This window comes from Channa argus, chromosome 12, assembly GCF_033026475.1.
Source record: "Channa argus isolate prfri chromosome 12, Channa argus male v1.0, whole genome shotgun sequence".
In the NCBI taxonomy this organism is placed as follows: Eukaryota; Metazoa; Chordata; class Actinopteri; order Anabantiformes; family Channidae; genus Channa; species Channa argus.
Window position 1 is genome coordinate 13,950,269 of NC_090208.1, and position 19,102 is coordinate 13,969,370.

Below are 19,102 nucleotides of genomic sequence, written 5' to 3' on the forward strand. Positions count from 1 at the left end.
CCAATCTCCATCCAAACAAATAAAAGCACAAGGGTATGCACGCGCACGCGACACCCTCTGCAAACACTTTACTTCCGACTCACATTTTCATAAGATTTGTATCCAAACATGGTCGTGTTGTCTGATCTTTATTTTTAACAAAAGTAGGTTTTACTGTTAACACTAAGTTTATGCTATGTTTTACAAGTTGCAGTTCAAAATCAAACCAGCGCTGCAGGCAGGTACTGAATACCCTGGACCAAGCTGCTGTTAAGACAGTTTTCAGCTAAATGTTTTTCCTTGTATACATGAGGAAAAGTATCTTACTGTACATACTGCATTACACTTATGCACTGAAAGGCAAAAATGTAAGTAAAGTTCTTTTACTTTAGCTCATATTTAAAACAAGCTGCAGCTCAAATTCTAATTAGCAATTCTACATTTTCTCTCACAGTATAGCTGAATTTAATCCTGTGTTCAATCTCATTAGTGAAAATTAATATCTATTTCTCTTTATTAATCATATGGCCACTTGTGTCACCATGCAGCGGCATTTTGTACAGCACCACTTATTTTTCTCCTAGTTGACCTTGAAGATTTCCCTTCTTTTTCTTTGCTGTCTTCTTCTGTAAAATACTTTGATGTGGGGGAACCACAGATCATAGTTCACTTTTGTGGAGCCTCAATTAACTGTCCCATGCCTGGTAGTCTGTGAACCAAAGGCTGCACTCAGGATGAGGATGCTTTCCGCTTGTTTTTTAGTCATTTGTGAACTTTGAGCCCTTGTCCCCCATCTCCATTTCTCCTCCCTTGTCTCCTGCTCTCTTTATTATTGACGGATGTCCTGCGCAGGCGTTTTCATCCAAGTCTCTGAGCAGCTTCACAGGATGCATTCAAAAGTGTGTGGGGGTGTGGGTGTGTAGGGCAGTTCCTGCACATCTGTCGGCTGCATTTCTCTCATTCAGGGTGGGGTAAAGGTTGTTTTTCAGCAACAGGAGTAGGTGTCTCCCATCTACAATTTATCATCAACGATTTTCTGCACCCTCATAGCATAAAGCCTCTGGTTTCAGGCAGCATGCCAGAAGCTTCCGGCCACTGTTGCAAAGCACATTAATCCCTTTTACCTAAACTAGTCAACTCAGCAGTGACACAGTTTCTCTTTGAAAACCTCTTTGAAAACGTAAAATTCTAAGAAGTGAAGAGAAATCCTGCAACAAAATATGAGTGAAACAATAAAGAATAACAAAAAAATCCCCCTCATTAAGACAGAATTTCAGTGATGAGGGTACAACTTGTTTATACAACAATAAGTTGGTCTTCCAGCTTCCTGTCAGAGAGTTTCCTCTGTCCTAGAGCAGAGTGAAGTGTAGGAAAGCGTTGGTGGGGGAAACCTGGTGCTCCCTTGCTTACCCCCGGATAACCAGGCACGTATTGCATCTCCCCCGTAGTCTTCTTATATTTTTTTAGGGTGGCACACAAACACACTATGTTTTCCTGCCATTACTTCTCTCGGCTCTATGGGGGTTTAGAAAAACTAATAGCCCACTAAAAATACTTGTAGTCAGGGGCCTGGACATGGGCTTTTCCTGCGTTGCTTCCAGTGTACGCATGGGCCATTGAGGAAAGAGGAAAAAAGCAGCTCCACTTGTATGGGGGCTTCCTGGATGACATTATAAAGAGCTCCCTCCCGCCCGTCTCCCGTCACAGTGTTGCTCAGATCCACTGGAGGCTGTGGGTGAGCCCCTGCTCCACGTCTTTGACTGTAGACTGAACGCTCAGCCAAGGGGTTTGACGTCAGTGCAGTGCACGTTGGTTCTCGTCCCTGCTGGTCGGGGTGAGTTGGAAACAATGTTTTTTTAGGTATACTTTTTATGGACGTGTGACTGCTTGTTTGGACTGATTTTGTTTTGATGTAAGGATGCTGACAGCCTTCTTTTTTGATCATTTTTTAAAATGGAAATGGTTATGTTTGGTGACGTGTCTTTAAATTGTTTTCAGTAAAAGGAAGATGAATGCAGTTTAGATTTTTGGAATTTTAGATTTTTCACAACATTTCTAATTGTCTAATTGAGCTCTCTGTTATTAACACTGCTGATAATTTGAATAGTAAAATATTTATAATACACATGAAGTGGATCTTGTAGATTCTTATTTTTTTCTTTATGCAGGTACGAGTAGGGAGCTGGTCTCACCTAACAGATGTGTCTGGGACACTCCTATCTATTTATTCTATATATCACACACAGGTAAGTCATTATTAGACTTTATAATTTAAAACTTAATCTATAACATGCAAATTTTAAATGGTAAAACTTTGCAGTGTGTAACTTAGATGATGTGCACTGCTTTACATTTGGTTTGTGTTTTACTTAAAATCCACTTTTTATAGGTTCTTATGAGCATGATGGAGGAAGGATACAGAGTCGACAGAGGGCAGGAGATGAGGGCTGAAGGATATGTCAAGGAGTTCACGCGCCACTCCAACGATGTGCTGCTGAACCTGAATGAACTCCGGCACCGAAACATCTTGACTGACACCACCCTGGTTGTTGGCAAAGTGCACCTACGGGCGCACTGTGCTGTGCTTGTGGCCTGCAGGTTAGTACATGGTAGACAAAACAGTCCCTCTGCATTCTTATGCTATGAATAAGTCTTCAGCTGCTGCCTTATTGTTTTGATAAAACTGACACCTGATTGGTTGTGTTTGGTCACATTTAACCCTGGTTTATCTGGTCTCCTTTTTATTACACAGTGCTAAGTAATGCATCTTTCTTCTCCACTTTTCCCCATTTCTCTGGGTGTTATGTCTTCTCTTTGTGTCAGCTTCCCCTTCACCTTTCACTACTTACACCTTAGATGATCCATTGTCTTCTTTCTATCCTATAATTTCTGATGCATTTACCTTACATTGTAAATCATCCAGGATAATACTCAGAGCATTTTTACATTATCTTGTCTTACCCTCTCTTCTCCCAGTGGGTTCTTCTACTCGCTGTACTCCCACCGTATGTTACTTCAGGAGCGGGGTGGCAGTGGGGAGCAGCTCATGACCGTGTCTCTCCCCAACACCTTGGACCCATCCAGTGTCTCCCTGCTGCTCGACTTCATGTACACATCCCGCCTCCCTCTGACACCAAGCATCGTCCCTGGGGTGCTCACTGTGGCAACCTACCTACAGATGGACCATGTGGCTGATACCTGCAGAGATTTCATGCAGTTGCATTGGTGAGAATATCTGTTGTCAGACAAATTAATAATATAGGATGTAATATTATTCACAGTGCAGGGACATGAACCTAAAAGACTGGATATATAATGGATACTCGGTATTTAATCCAGTTTTGAGTTTGTTTGTTGACAAGTTTTGTCTTTTGCAGCAGGGAAAAAATGAGTGCAAGACACCTGCATTTGGAGCTGGACTCCAGGGTGTCTGTAGCCTCTGTAGGCCCCAAAGGAGGGGACGTGCCTCTTTCAGGACCCCAGCCATTACTCCCAGTGGCAGGGGAAACAAGGTTAGACAAGATTGCCAAACTATTAAATGAGATGAATGTTGTTTTATTTAAGCGATGTTGCATTCCTAAAAAGATCTGTATAACTACAGTGTATTAGTGTGTGTGAGAGTACGTTTACAGTGGTATGTTAGTGTGCCATTGTAATAGCTTTAGCTCATTATAGCACTTCCTTTGTTTCTTCTGCAGGGTCCCTGAAGAGGCTGGACGCCCTCTCAAGCCAGGGGCTTTCCCAAACTGCCAGCCCGGATCAAAAGACCTGAAAGGCGAGCCTAAGTCGCCCCTCATGGCCAGTCCGACTGCATCTCCAGACAGCCCCACCCGCTCTAGCTGCCAACCAAACTCTCCAGCCGAGTCCAACACCTGTAACAAAAACTCTGTGGTAAGTTTTATGAAAACAGCATGTGGTTCAAAAAACTTCCAGAAGGACCTTTAAGAATGTGATTGTTTCCTTGATGTTTATTTAAGTGACTTGAAGTGACTGACTGCATTTGTTTGTTTCCCCAGACTGATACCAAAGCTACACCCGACCCAAAGGCCTGCAACTGGAAAAAATACAAGTATATTGTCCTCAATCCTCTGTGTGCAGCCACCACAGTGAAGGAAGAGGAGATGGACGAACCCCGAAATAATGCATCACTCATTGTGGATAGGATGACCTTGACACCCAAAGCACCAGCAGAGACGTGGTCTGGAGAAGTGCCTGGTCAGATTAATAGGTAGGAAACCTGCATACAACCTGGAAGAATTGGGATTCAGATGAGAAAGTGGTGTTTCCAATGTAAATGTATGAATTTCTCTCCATCAGACAGGGGCAGGCCTCCTGCTACGAGGGTTCTGGCCGAGCCCCTCCCCTTAGGCCACCCCCCTCTGTGGATGACCAAACTCCAGCTCACAAGCAGGGAACAGGTATTAGTCCAACATCTAACATACTGCAGTAACTTTTATACATATTTGTAATCCCTCAATCATATTACTAAAAATACTCAAAATCAATAAATGTGTGTTGTAAATGTGTTTATTTATTAGTTTTGTCTGATTTTTTTCACTCTCACCTTGCACTACTTTACCCAAACTGCACCCCACTGATCCAGAAGCTGCCTATCACACTCAACATGCAACCAAACGGGAGAACTACTTCGTTCCTTATTGTTATTCTGGCAAACATCAAGGAACCAAAACTGTCTGCTCAGGTGAGGCTATAAATAACCTTCTACATCTCTCGGTTTTTTATTTTAAATATTAACTAGTATGTAACAATGACCTTTGCTCTGGCAGGTGACAAGCCTTACCGCTGCAATGTGTGCGGCGCTCAGTTCAATCGACCGGCTAACCTGAAGACTCATTCTCGCATTCACTCCGGAGAGAAACCTTACCGCTGTGATACTTGCGGCGCACGGTTTGTTCAGGTAAGGGGAATTCATGAGCGCTTTAGAGGCTGTCAAAACACACTCCTTAAGTGTCAGTCATTTGGGAACACAGCACAACTTTCTCTGTGTGCCTGTAAAAAAAGAATCAGGTTAATTGCAAACTGACTTTACTTTAAAGGATATAGTGTAACGTCTTGGGGGAAACGGTCATTTAGTTATTTAGTTTCTCGCTAAGAGTAAGACAAGAAGCTCAGTCCCAGCTCCTCAAGTGGCTCCTGGCTTCACTTCTATTTACTGATTTCATTCTAGCAAAAAAAGTATACAATTTCCTACCACTTCAAACTAATTCTGCAAAGTACTTAATCCACTCACTATGTGTCCATGTTGGTAAAGATGTTTGGCTTTATTAAATTAATAAGCCCCCTTTTTTTTTCAATAATTATTATTATTTTTTTTAAAGCAACAAGAGTCCTTCAAGAGGACATGACAGTCTAGTCCAAAGTACATATGCATGTTAAAGTACATTAAAACAAGATGCGGCCACTTCTGACCTCCATTAAGGAATGATGTAATTAGGTAAATTCACTTTAGATAGTTTGTGAGTTTGTGTAGGTGGCCAGGATACATAACATGCCTTTGTTTGGCTGACAACATTTTACAAATTTACAAGGTTTGTTCCATTTGTCACACTTTCCTGGTGTTAGGTTGCCCACCTCAGGGCCCACGTTCTGATCCACACGGGAGAGAAGCCTTACCCGTGCCACACCTGTGGCACCCGCTTCCGTCACCTGCAGACCCTGAAGAGCCACCTGCGTATTCACACTGGGGAGAAGCCGTACACTGTGAGTCAGAAACACATTAACAACACATGTCATCAAACAAAAAACAAACTACGGAACATCCTGTCATGTCCCTGCTGTCTCATCTGTTGACTCCTTGTTCTTCAGTGTGAAAAGTGTGACCTACATTTCCGCCACAAGAGCCAGCTGCGTCTTCACCTACGGCAAAAACATGGGGCTGTTACCAACACCAAGATCCGCTACAAGGTCCTGACAGAGCCCTACCAGCCCATTCTGCAGACCTGCTGAAGAGGATGACTCATTAATCATGACAAAACAAAATTGGTCAGAATAAAACCTGAATCAAAATAACATGAGGTGGTAATTTACATATATTTGACTGTTAGAAGAGCAGCTTGGACATCATCAAAGTAAACACCAAATTTAGACGTGTTTATAATTTAGACACCAAACGAGAGATTTTCAAATAACTGTTAAATCAGCATGTTGTTGGAGGAGATTTGGAGTGAGGAACTTCTGTATTACAGCCTTGTTAACATAATTGCTATGGGTTTATCAGGAGATGATGGGGACGATGTTAAAGAAAGTGTTTTTAATGGTCTGTGAAAGGAAAGTAAGAAGACAGGGCATGAGACTGAAGAAAGGTTGTGTGTAGTCTGACATTTGTAAGAAGACTGTGAGTATGTGAACTGTTTGAAAGAAATATAAAGCAAGTTTTATGGAAAGAAGGTGGTTGATGTGAGTTTAAAGCCTGGAGAAAAACTTGTGTTAATAGTGTAAGTTTTTCTCCTAAATATGTATTTAACTCAGATTTATGTTAATGTTATGGCCTGGGGCCTGATAGTCCAAGCAGGCAAAGGACTTGGTTGTCTTTTTTAATTTAAAGTTCAGAAAATAAATGATATATTGTATTTGAATATAAGTATTATAAAAATGACAACTACCAGCAATTTGGTAATTAATAATAGTAAATTTGTATGAGTTCATTTGCTGGACAAACATGGTTTTGTACAAGTTAAATTAAAACATTTTTTATCAATTGGACTTTTGGTGTTTGGCGTCTCATTTATTTCTCACCTTATGACATGATGATGAAGAACACATAAATATCCACAAACACATTTTACTGTTGAAAATTGGTTTTGCTAAGACAAAAAATGTACCAGAACACTGACTAAACTGCACATATTTTGAAGCGCTTGTAGTAAAATATACGCTCTCTATTTCTTTGTCACACTTGCCTCCTTTAGCCTTTCTCCTCCCTGAACTTCCTTCCTCTCATTAACACACTTTTTCTGTCCATGAATCACATCTTGTGTCCCGCCATCTTTTAGGCTTGTTTTGTTTTTTCTTGGTGCTCGTGTGGAAACAATGAAGCCGAAGGCACCTGTTTCCTCATGAGTCCTCAAACTGGGTACACACTCTTTACCAGCTGACAACACGTGTGTGAGGGGCTGTGGACCCCTGCTGAACTCTCCCACCCTATGTCACCCCCACTTCCTGTACCCTGATGAGTTGTGGCTACAGTGTGACTTATTGTCTATGCTCAGCAGACAAATGTTGGAATGTTTGATGGGACTTTCCAGCCTTCATCTCCTTTAAATAACAAAATTAAACCTGTGACCTGAGTAGTTTTCCCCATCAGTTTATGACCCATTACACATAGTAAGGGGCCTCCCTGAAAGCCAGTGCACATAAAGTTTGTCAGAAAAGAGAACTTGTGTGAGGAGGAACAAATTTCAGGAAGTTAATATGAAATGGGAAATGTATTACTGAAAACCCATTTAGTCATTTTATTGAAAATTCAGTAAATGTTATTGTTCTAAAGTGTTTTTGAAGAAGTATTTTTCCCCAGGCACATACAGAAAGACTGCATCAAACTCATAAACTTTACTCACCGTAGCTGTAGACAGTTTCAACTCTGTGCGAGGAAAAAGAACAATTCCTCTTTCAGGCAGTGCATAGATTAAGTCATAAAGTACATCTAGTACTGTACCTTTTGATTTCAAGTCATACCAATTTAAAAGGTTCGACTTGAGCATTTATATTTTATGCTTCTGTACATTTCAGAGGGAAACATGATTCTTTTTTCTCCACCACAAATATTACTCAGAAAAATGAATGCAAAGTATAACAAATGTATAAGTATCATTGTGTATCTGATACCAGTTGATACATTAACCTGTCACAGTTAGCCTTACTGACACGTTTATAAGCTAAAGTTTGTTCATTAAATATACAGAGGAGATTCCAACTGGCCCCAATAAATGAAGCTGAACTTCGGATGAAATGAGAAGATGTAAATGAATATTTTAACTTCCTGAATGAGGAAACCATACATTCTAACTTCAGTGTGATTTCATTTTCAAAACAGAACATTATGTACATTCTAAATGTAGTTGTATAAAATTTAAAATGAAGTACAAGCACCACTTACACTAATGTAAAGATACAGCATGTAACTTTTTCAAATACATTTTACTAGAAATATGTACAAAAACATATCTTGATTTGTAAAGATGAAGCGTATTATGACCCACGACTCATTGAACAGATTCAATTATAAACATTTATAATCAATCAGATAAAGCCTGTTATTTCTGATTGACTGGTGAGCCTTTTTACTGTACTCTAACTACTAAAGCCTCCTAAGATTAGTTGGCCAGTAGAAATACAAAGGACAGCAGCCTCAGTGCAACTGACATTTTCAGACCTCGTGTGTGTACCTCCCTCTAGCGTTAGTCTCCTAAACATCCCTCAAAGCAGTGAACTATTTTCACAGTTTCATTTGTTTAACCTCGTAGTCTCTTATCCCTACATCAGGAGATGTATGGAGTACACGCCACTGTGCTGTTTATCTCCCTATTGTCTGATGTGGCTTGTTTTTTTTGTCTGTCACCCATTACACACCTGCAAGCTTTTTTATCACAATGCATGTCTTTTGACAGGAGGATACCAGAGTACTTGGAGGAAACCCATTCAAGTACAGGGAGAACATGCAAACACCACACAGAACGCAGCTAGCCGGGATTCAAACCAGGGTCCTTCCAGCTTACACAGTGCTGCCCAGACTGGAGCATTCTTAACATGAATAGGTGGTCCCCTCTCAGGGATTACAGGTCTTTAACCTTCCTATTGTTCTGCTACATGTATTGCTACACAATTCCTGGTCTGTTCGTGTTTTGTTTTGTTTTTTGTTAGTGTTGTAACTTTTTCTTTGTTAATATCTATTATCGCAAACTGTGAGTTTTAAAGAAAAGTAACTTTTAGTTATTTTATCACGTGCCTCCTCAAACCAATAACAAACGCCCCCAAGGAAATATAAGTCTAATTCATTCATTCATTATTTATAGGTCAGATTTGTTTGTTTAGTTGAGTATGTTTGTTCTAAGCTAATGCAGTCCCTAAAAACCATTCAGCATCACAATGTTATAAACAAAAGACAATGCTAATGAAGTTGCTAAGTGAGAAACCTACATGTAAGGATCAAAACCTGCCATTAAAGATGCTACAATAACGTATTATAGAACATTGCATGGTTGGACACAAAGATTAGCTTTAAATATTATAAATATTATTATTATAAATAAGAGATGAGTGTTGGAAAGTAACTCAGTACATTTACTTAGGCACTGTACTCTCATGGTATTTAGCGCCCATTTACTTTTTTACTTGTTCTGAAGTTTGAATTCTTAGTCTTCTTCTGTGTGTAAAGTAACATTTAGAGCATTTAGTGATTATTCTACTTTTAGTGGAGTATCTTTTAGTCAACCACTTGCATTTTTCTATGGAGTTCAAATATCGAGTTTGTGTTACTTCTGCCACTTCGGGAAGAGAAATGTAAAAACAAACATTCTGTATCAAATAACAAATAATGATGGGTAGGCAAATATCCTTAGGTATTCAAATATATTTAAAAGTATCTACAGAGGAATTAATATAATTTCTGTGCGATGCGTGACTGCGCAAGTGCACGCCGCTTTGAAGATATCAGCAGACCCCATAAAACTAGCCAGTAAGATAACGCGTCAACGTCACCGCCATATTGGACCAGGTAAGACTGGGTTTTTAGATAGATAGATATAAATAGCATTTACTTGGCAAAAATGCCCTCGTTCTTTTTCACTGACAGACAATATATAGCGTTATGTAAAAAAATGTCTGCACATTCCATTATCAAAAGAGAATATGTCAGATCTGTGGTTTACATACGAAATGTTTGGTTATTTCTTCCATTATTTGTTTATAAAATAGTAATCCTGCGTTGACACCGCTCGAGTTTTTAGCAAACAAACTTAAGACATGACTTTTTTTTACTAGACCTACATCATCAGCTCTTTAATATAAAGACATTTTTATTGAAATCAGTTGACAAACTCAAACGTTCTAATGCTTATTATCTTTATAGGACGGGTCTTGCCCGGTCCAATATGGCGACGACGTTGCTATACCGCAGCAACGGGCCGACGCAGCAAGTGCGGCGTGTACGGTGACCGCGGCTTTGACTGTTGTACGTTTCCTCCCCAGCTCGCGCTGACAGGGAATGACAGTAGTGAACATTTCATATCCTGTTTACCACCGTGAGCTTAGAATCATGTGCTGCACCAGAAAAAACCGGCTGACCGGGTTCTGAGGGTGAGTGTTGTCGAATTAGCAGCAAATTACGCTTTTTATCGGGCTGCGTTTCATTTTTAAACAGTGTCCAGACTGAGCTGACCCATTTTAAACACATGTAGTTCACAGCCCGCTTCATCTGTTTTTGTAGCTATGAATTATTTTCACAGTAATCGCTACTCATATCGCTATTGCGAAGACCGTGCACAATATTAAAACATTAACAATATGCCTTCATCCCCGAAACACTTGTTATAATTGCATTTATTGCATCGTGTTTGTTCCTGTAAGGCTGCACATTATAGCAGGCGCTCAACTGCCGTGTAGAGTCTACGTCACCTCGGCCACGTGCAGAGCTCCCGCTGCGCGTTCACGCCTGTACCTGTCTGCCTGTTTAAGACCTTGTATGAGACCACGTGACTGTTTGTGCAGCTGCTAGGAGTAAAAGACTGGAGCAGCTTGTGTTTTCAGATGTGTGTGTCCAGTCCGGGATCCACGTGTTCACACTGTCACAGAAATTGTCTTTGATGATATGTACAACTTCTATTTCGCCAGTTAAAACTAGTACTAAAACAACTTAAAAATTACAAGTTGCTGTTTTAACATCAAATAGCTAGACTGAATAGCTGCTGCACATATCCGCAATTCAGTTCTTCCTAGTAAAAAACAACTTTTCAGATATTAACAATTGCCATTTGAGATATCCACATTGCAATTCTACCTAGGTCAAATGTCAGATTTATTGCCATTCATGTGTTTTGGGCTTTCAATTTTAGATATCCACAACGTTATCTTAGAGATCAAGAAATAATATTCAGGATATCTTCAACAAAATTCTTACTAGCGAAAACTCCCATTTCAGATATATATTGCAATTGTTACTGGTCATAAAGATAATTTCACATAATAAACTATAGGATTATAATGGATGACGGATATGATTTCCATTTTGGATATCTGAAAATAAACTTGTCTTAAACTGTCTTAAAATATGGCCTATATCAACAATATTCATTCTTGATGTCTAAAATGATTTAAAAACCCAACACACATGTATGGCAAAAGTGATGTATTTTGTTCTAGGAAGAATGACAATGTGGATATTAGAGATGTTCTTTTTGACTAGGAACAATTGACTTATTGATATGTGCAGCAAATACCCAGTCTAGGGATTTAACGTTTGATCTTCTTGCCTCAGAGCTTTAAATCACAATTCCATCCCTTAATACAGTTTTGCTGTAATTTTCCATGATGTTTTTCCAAAGACAAATATTTGGCAAGAAAAATACAAAGACAAACTCTACACAATCATAAGCTTCTTTGAAATCAGGTGTGTGTACTGTAAATCTACTGCACGCACCTTCTCAAACTTTCATTCCGTGTTATTTTAATATAAAGTTATCATAGCAATGTGAAACATGTACTGCAGGTGTTGAAATTACTTTTGTTTTTGCATTAATCTTTCTACCTTTTTAATGCTAAGTCTTTGTGTCTGCATGTGTGTTTCACACTGGCTTGGGCTGCTAATTCCTCACTTCACCAGTGAAGTGAGGTTAATTAGGCTAGGAAGGGATCAGGTCGTGGTACTTTTGGCTTATTTTCAACTCTGTTCTCAGACTCAGCAAATAAACAACATAGTAAGGACACAAAACTCAACAGCAGCATTATTGTTGTCAGAGTTTACTTATTTTACTTTCTATCAAACATTAAAATGTTGAACGTTTTCTGATTTTAATTTAAATTTGACAGAAGCAAGCACAGGACATATTAAACTTAAGTATGATGAGAAACTGTTAAAAAGTGTTACAAAATTAGAATGAAAGCTTTTGTGGTGTGATGAGTCACTTAAAAAGGTTTTCAGTTTTCGGGAAACAACAAAGACAAAATATACAAAGTGAAAATGTGAGGGTAAATTATTCCAGAAATTCCCAGTAATAGCAGATCCCAGAGAGTCACTAATAAAAGCATATGGTCACTGCCAGAAGAAGAAACTTTGAGTAAGCTGATTGTTTTTTTTTTTCTTTTTGTGCTGCAGCAGCTGTTTCTTCACAGGGTAAAAGCATCTCGTGATCCCTTTGTTGTTATGGCAGCACAGTTGTGTTTGAGGAGCAGTTTTCCTATGAACAATAATGTGATGACACATGCGTTGTTGTTACGGTGAGGCGTTAGAGATTTTAAAAGCACTTAACCAGCAAGACGTTCAAGTATTTCTGCTGCTGATTTGGGTGTGAGAGAAGAAATACCTGAGCTGTGCATTCGATTACTTTGCATTAAAATGATGTGATCAAGACAGTTTCCTCTCTGCCACAGCTGAAAAGCAGACAGAAAATGGTGCTTTTATTGTGATGGATTTAGATTACCTGCTTAGTAAATCGCACACCAAATGCTTTTGCTTGAAATTGCCTGAGAGGGAATTTTAACAATTAGTTGGTGTAAGACATCACACATTCAGAGTCCTGGTTAAAGATGTAATGGTGCAACAAACCCTGTTCACCCCGTAAATCATTAATAAAACTTTTATCTTTTGTTAGATTTAAGTTTTGTTTTTTTAGTATTGAACACAACAATGTTTCAACAGAATTCACCTCTTACCTACATCTTGTTTTCAAATGGACAACATGTCAAGTAGCCTTGTCACATCGCGATGGCACGACCAGAGAATTTATTGGCCTGTGGTAAGTTAATGGTTATGCCACTTGACAGCCACAGGGATACTCCCTGCAGCTGTGATAGTCAGTGAGACTTTGTCTGCACGGGCAGAGCTACTTGCATTTCCTGAGGCTTATGTCTCCATGTGCTAGGCACTTTCATTTCCTTCTCGTCTGCTCTCCTCGTTCTGCTTCACTGCTGCTTTGCCTTTAATATCAGTTTTATAAACAACCCTCTCACAGACATGGCCAACCTCAAACCTAAATCAGAGGACCAGAGCAATGAAGCAGAGGGCCCAGACGGAGGCTGGGGCTGGGTGCTGGTCGGAGCCCTGTTTGTCGTAAACAGCATTGTGTTTGGCCTGATGCGCAGCTTGGGGATCTTCTTTGTGGAGTTTGTGCTTTATTTTCAGGAGAGCGCTCAGGCCATCTCCTGGATCTCTTCAATAGGCTTGGCATCGCTGCAGTTCTTCAGTAAGTCATTAATGCTTGTCAATGTGCTGTTTCTAATGGCACAATATTGATTCATTTGTTGATTTTCTTTCTGTGAAACTGATCAGGTAATTCATAAATTGATAGGTAAAATTATAATTATAGGTAAATTATAGAGCTGTTAATTATTGATGTATTCAGTATTTGTTTTTGACCAACAAGTTAAAAGTTTTAACCTCAGGTTTTCCTGATGAATTACATAAATTCATTATACATCAATTAATCATCGAAAACACAAATCCTTTTAGCATTTTTATAATATATCTGCAGTATTAAAGCTTTATATTAAACCTATTTATACCTGAACTAAGGGGGAGCCACATACAAATAAAGAGGCACATTTGATTTCTCAGACATTTTAAATGTGGTTTTGGAAAAAAGGGCTGAACCAGTGGATCATTTATTAACAAGTCATGCTGTGCAGCCAAACACTGTTCAAACCAAAAGAACTTTAGTTAAAAAAATTTGAGGGAGATTGCAAAGATACCAAATATGTCTGTCAGCTTCATAGAGAATAAACAAGCTGACACAGAGCATATATAGTGGAATAAGACTGATTTTGACTAATTGACTGAAAAGATATTTAAGGGAAAAAAAGGGGGGAACAAAATAAAATCATGTGTAGTTTCATATCAAAAATCTGTTATTTATTTGGTGGTTACATGCTACTTTCTATTGGATTAAAAACGAAGGAAAGAATGTAACTTTTACTTGATGACTTATCAGTTTGTAGGTTCACAGTGTTTCACTCTATGCCAAAAAACCTGATAAATGGAGACATGTATGTGTGTGTGTTTTGCAGGTCCTCTGGCTGCAGCGCTGTGTAATGCATATGATGCTCGGATGGTGGTGATGGTTGGGGGCTTTCTTGCAGGACTCGGATTCATACTTGCCTCACAGGCCACCTGTCTTGTTCACCTTTACCTCACCATGGGTGTCCTTTCAGGTAGCATATCACAAAGCCAAAAACCATCAGAAGCTATTTTTCCATCTGGTTTAGGAAACACATTTAGATACTTCTCAATCTGACCTCTCCACTCTTTTCCAGGTTTGGGTTGGGGACTGGTTTTCACTCCCATGGTGGCCACAGTCATGGCTAACTTTACTCGGCACCGCACCCTGGCTTTGGGACTGGCATTCTCCAGCATAGGCCTCTCCTCCTTCGCCTTTAATCCGCTCTTCCAGCTGCTGGTGGAGATGTATGCCTGGCGAGGTGCTCTCCTGATTCTGGGGGGCCTCACACTCAACATTGTCCCATGTGGGGCTCTCATCCGCCCAAAGAAACGCTCTAAATCTCTAGAAAAGGTGGGACAAATCTCAACCTTTTATCTTACAAAGCAGAAAAGTTTAATTCTGTTAGTTAAAAGTTAAAGTAGTGAAAGTTAAAACTTTCACTATTTCCTTAAAATCCGGTTCCAAATAAAAAACGTTACTTTATTTCACGCAGATAAATGTACCAAACACTGCTTTTTCCTCTGACACACATTATATTCTCAAAGTCACAATATAATACTATGAATATGTGGTTTACCAAGCTCACCCAAATTACATAAATGCATATTTTTACACACTTACCATCAGTGTCATCTTCTAGTCTGGTCTCTTATCAGTGAAACTGTGTTGTGAAGTTTTACACTTGTGCTCACATTGTCCTGTTAATGCTGACTAAAGCTGTGTTAAATAAGAAACAGCTTTATGCCTAGAATAACCCAGAGATGTTGCATGACTTATTTGCAGATGAAGCACAGCATCTCCCTCTCTCTCCTTCTCCCCAGGTGGATTCAAAGAGCAGGTTCTCGTGTTCTGCGGTGCTGCGGCAAGTCTCGTCCTATCTGCAACTGCAGCTTCTCTGCGAGAGGCCCTACCTCACGTACAGCTTGGCCATTGCACTTCTTAACATTGGCTACTTTGTGCCATATTTCCACCTGGTGGCTCACAGCCGCCAAGTCGGCTTCTCCGAGTATGAAGCCGCTTTTGTCATGTCAGCTGCTGGGGCCACAGACATTTTGGGCCGCGTAGTGTCAGGCTGGTTCGCAGACCTGGGACACTTTCGCCTTATTCATTTACTGAGTTTGTGGACGACGCTGGCGGGAGTGTTTATCATTCTACTCCCTGTAAGCTCCTTGTCTGGCTCCTACTCTGCACTGATGGTGATCAGCCTCCTCTATGGCTTCTGCTCCGGGGCATTGACCTCTCTGTCATTTGCCGTGGTTCCCATGATAGTGGGCGTGGAACGGATGATGGAGGCACTTGGCCTGATACAGCTGATCGAGAGCAGTGCAGGACTGGTGGGCACACCTCTGTCAGGTACAAGCACACTAAAGGAGCAATATGACATAGTGTTGATGAGATCAAGTGTGTAGAGTCACTCAAAGCTAAGTTTATAGTTACACCATAATACTACTGGGTGCACAGCTTTGGTTGTGCAGTGAGTTAATATACACATATTTCCCAGTGGAGGTCATGTTACCTTGTTTCGTATTATCTTAAGTGAACAAAAAGTTATTAAAGTTAAGCCAGAAGTTAAACATTAATTGGCGTAAAGATTACTCACATTTTTCCCAATGTGAGTGAGTTATCTTAATAAAGCAACAAAAATGTTATTTTGGTTATAATTTCTTCAGCTCTACATGAGACTTCTAAAATTGCATCAGAATTACAAATTAATAGTTTACAGAACACACTGTTATGTTTTTAGAGACTATTTCTTTAGTATAAAGTAGCTTCACTAAAAACCAAGGGTGGTGAAATCCAGAGCAGAGTACACCAATTTTCTTCCGTAATGAAAAGGTTTCCTGTATAACTGACTTTTTTCCTGGATGAGTATTACCACATTGTTCCTCGTTGTTGCTAGCTGTAATCTTGCTGTATCATGAAGTAAATCACACAGTTTGGAGATAAATGTATTATAAATTTCCGGGAGACGTTTGGACTTGTCACTTTGGGGGAAAATGCACGGGATGCTAAAGTTCAACTAAATTGTAACTTAGTTGATGAAATAACTATATACAACTATATAATCAGAACTTGCATTTACAGTGTGTTATCCAGCATAACACTTTATTTAGGTTCTTTACAGGTTTTCTTATGCTTCTTGTGGAATGTCATGATGCTCTCTTGTTGATGTGTTCTGGGTTTTAATGTAAATATTGTCTCATTTCTTTTGCCTTCATGTCAAAGGGTTGCTTAAAGACATCACGGGCAACTACCTGGCCTCCTTCGTGGTCGCTGGCTTTTTCCCTATTCTCAGCACTTTGACCATGGTGACGCTGCCTCACTACTTCTCCTGCACAGATCCTCCCCCTCCTAAGAGAGATTCCCACGAGGACAAAGATAAGGGTTTACAGTCAGAGTTGGAACAGATCAATAGTTCAGCCTTTGACACGAGTCAGGGTGACAGGTGAAATAGCTCAGCTCAATAATCTGCATGGCTATGTAAATTAAGGGTTAAAGAGTTTATATTCTTCAGCCAGTAAAAGAGTGGCCCCTACCCTAAAGTATGTTGATGCACCTATTGATGAAAGGCCACATGTTTGCTACCTCAGCCATGAAGTGAAGTTTATTGTGAAAACAGCAGAAAGGGGCCAGTGAGTTCCTCACACTGTTACAGATAATGCCGCATTACCTCAGCTTAATTCTTAATGCCTTCAAGAACATATGGGCATTTCAGTATTTACAATGCACAGATGTGTGGTTACACATGCAGAAACGGATGGTACGTCAGACAGACAATGTAAAGAAAAGATTCTAGTTTATTTCAAATGCCATATGTTTGCACATTCAGCTTATATCTCTACAAAAGTAAGAAGCACAACTTACATTTTTGAGTTGCTCATATGAAAATAAATTAATCTGACTTTCTTGGCTTTAAGACCAACCATTTGACACATTCGAAAGAAAAAGGTACTTTACTTTTGGGAATTTCCTTTTTTTCTGCGTGAAATGCGATTTGATTGTCATCAAAATCACAAATATCAACAAACACAGTATTTGTGAACTGACAAAACACAAACAGTCATAATCTTTTATGTCTTAATTGAACACATCTATTATTTCCGCTTATGTTGAAATGGCAAAATGAGTAAAATAAAGATTTTTTTCATTAGCATAATATTAATGGCACATTTGCCTCACAAGCGTTGTGAGGCATTGCTCACCTCATGTGATCCTGCCTGTGAATACGAACATTTGGAGTGTTTTTGTAAATGAGGGTATTTCTAAAGCTCACCTCTTTTCACGTTTCATCTATTGCACTCCAAGTTTACTGAAACTTGACTTCAGTTTACATCTAGTGACATATGAAGACTAGTGGTGCCATTACTTTTTCTACCATCACTTTGTGTTTTTAATGACAGTTCAATAAAGACATAAAACATTATAAATATTTATGTTTTGTCAGCTTAGAAAAATTATGTTTGGTGAAGATCAGATCACATTTTATGACCAATTTTTAAAAAAAAAACAGGAAATTGCATATTGTTATTACTTTTTCTGCAACTGTATATTGTATCAACTACAGATGGGTGACAAATAAAAGCCTAAATACATAATTAAAGAAACTTAATCAATGCACATGCTTTCACACGTGCACTGCATGATATGACTGAGCAAATAACAGCCAGTCACATGTAAAATGCTGAGCAGGCCCAGTTGTTACTGTTTTTGGATCAAGATGGCAAAATTAAAAATCTAAGGGTTGTAGTTGTCCCTCTCTTGACTCCACTTGTCCCCTTAGAGAAAAGAGTCTCTACGAATCACGTACACCTCCATTATCAAAACCCCAAATGAGGGAATATAATTTGGAAGAATGGTGCTTCAAGACTCTGCTGGTTTTCCTTTTGTCACCTGTCTGTATGTTGCACATGACTCATTTTCTCTTCATTTGAACTAGATTCTTTTAATGACACACATGTGACATTAAGCAGAACATTATGGGAAAAGATTTAGGTAAACAGTGAAGACAGTCATTACTGAGCCTTTCTAAGGGTTGTTAGCCTTTACACTTCTTTTTAATAATTACCAGAACTGTGTGCTGTTCATCAGCTGGAGACACCAATAGTGTTCTCTCTCTCCAAGTCAGGAGTTTATTTTTCCGTCAGTGCAGGAAAACAAGAATGTTATTTCACTAGTGCATTTTTCTGATGATACAATCACATTTGCACTTTGTACATTACTAAACCATAAACTAATACTGCCTTTGTAAATCAGAGCTCTTTGACTTTAAGAACAGATAAAGGAAACCAGTTTTGCAAGAAGACAGGCTTAGATGGAGGCACATGATTCGCTGTGGCGACCCCTGAAAGGGAACAGCCGAAAGGAAAAGACGTTTTGCAAGCATGTCACAACCAGGTGACTATAACCTGGTCTCTGCTAACAAATTTTAGGGTCCTGTCAGTGCCAAAGTCAATTGCTTAGGATGTCACTTCATCATACTGGCAACTACTGAAACGAGGGCTTTGGTAATTTTTCATTTCTGGGAAAATGCTCATTTTAATGCAATTATTTTCTCTGCAGTTTATGATTCAAAGTGCTGACTCTTAGACATATCACTAAAAATGTCTACAAATTGTCACTTGTAAAATGTTCCATTTTGTAAACAGTTTAAATTAAAAAAAATAATACTTATATTTAAGGTGTCTAGCAGTTTATTTTGTATCTAACATAAAAGGCAGATGTTCTGGCACTTTAAA

At 39.3% G+C, this 19,102-nt stretch overlaps 2 protein-coding genes across 4 annotated transcripts; both read left to right on the plus strand.

Annotated features, from left to right (window-relative positions):
* Positions 1 to 1,661: 1,661 nt before the first annotated feature.
* bcl6b (BCL6B transcription repressor) lies at positions 1,662 to 6,702 on the plus strand. Of its 2 annotated transcripts, none has more exons than XM_067525121.1 (12): positions 1,662 to 1,813; positions 2,148 to 2,225; positions 2,369 to 2,577; positions 2,956 to 3,204; positions 3,357 to 3,491; positions 3,678 to 3,870; positions 3,996 to 4,207; positions 4,297 to 4,397; positions 4,583 to 4,681; positions 4,767 to 4,897; positions 5,563 to 5,700; positions 5,806 to 6,702. In XM_067525121.1, the coding sequence occupies exons 3-12, from the start codon at positions 2,375 to 2,377 to the stop codon at positions 5,944 to 5,946; spliced, it is 1,602 nt and encodes a 533-aa protein (XP_067381222.1). In that variant the 5' UTR covers positions 1,662 to 1,813; positions 2,148 to 2,225; positions 2,369 to 2,374; the 3' UTR covers positions 5,947 to 6,702. The 2 variants fall into 2 exon arrangements, with proteins under 2 accessions (XP_067381222.1, XP_067381223.1); XM_067525122.1 differs by having other exon boundaries at positions 4,586 to 4,681.
* Positions 6,703 to 10,074: 3,372 nt separating this feature from the next.
* slc16a13 (solute carrier family 16 member 13) lies at positions 10,075 to 19,039 on the plus strand. 2 transcript variants are annotated; one of them, XM_067523390.1, is made up of 6 exons: positions 10,075 to 10,293; positions 13,164 to 13,394; positions 14,215 to 14,358; positions 14,461 to 14,717; positions 15,188 to 15,719; positions 16,593 to 19,039. In XM_067523390.1, exons 2-6 carry the CDS (start codon positions 13,166 to 13,168, stop codon positions 16,814 to 16,816), a joined length of 1,386 nt encoding a protein of 461 aa, XP_067379491.1. In that variant the 5' UTR covers positions 10,075 to 10,293; positions 13,164 to 13,165; the 3' UTR covers positions 16,817 to 19,039. The 2 variants fall into 2 exon arrangements, with proteins under 2 accessions (XP_067379491.1, XP_067379490.1); XM_067523389.1 differs by lacking the exon at positions 10,075 to 10,293 and adding an exon at positions 10,300 to 12,947.
* The last annotated feature ends 63 nt before the right edge of the window (positions 19,040 to 19,102 follow it).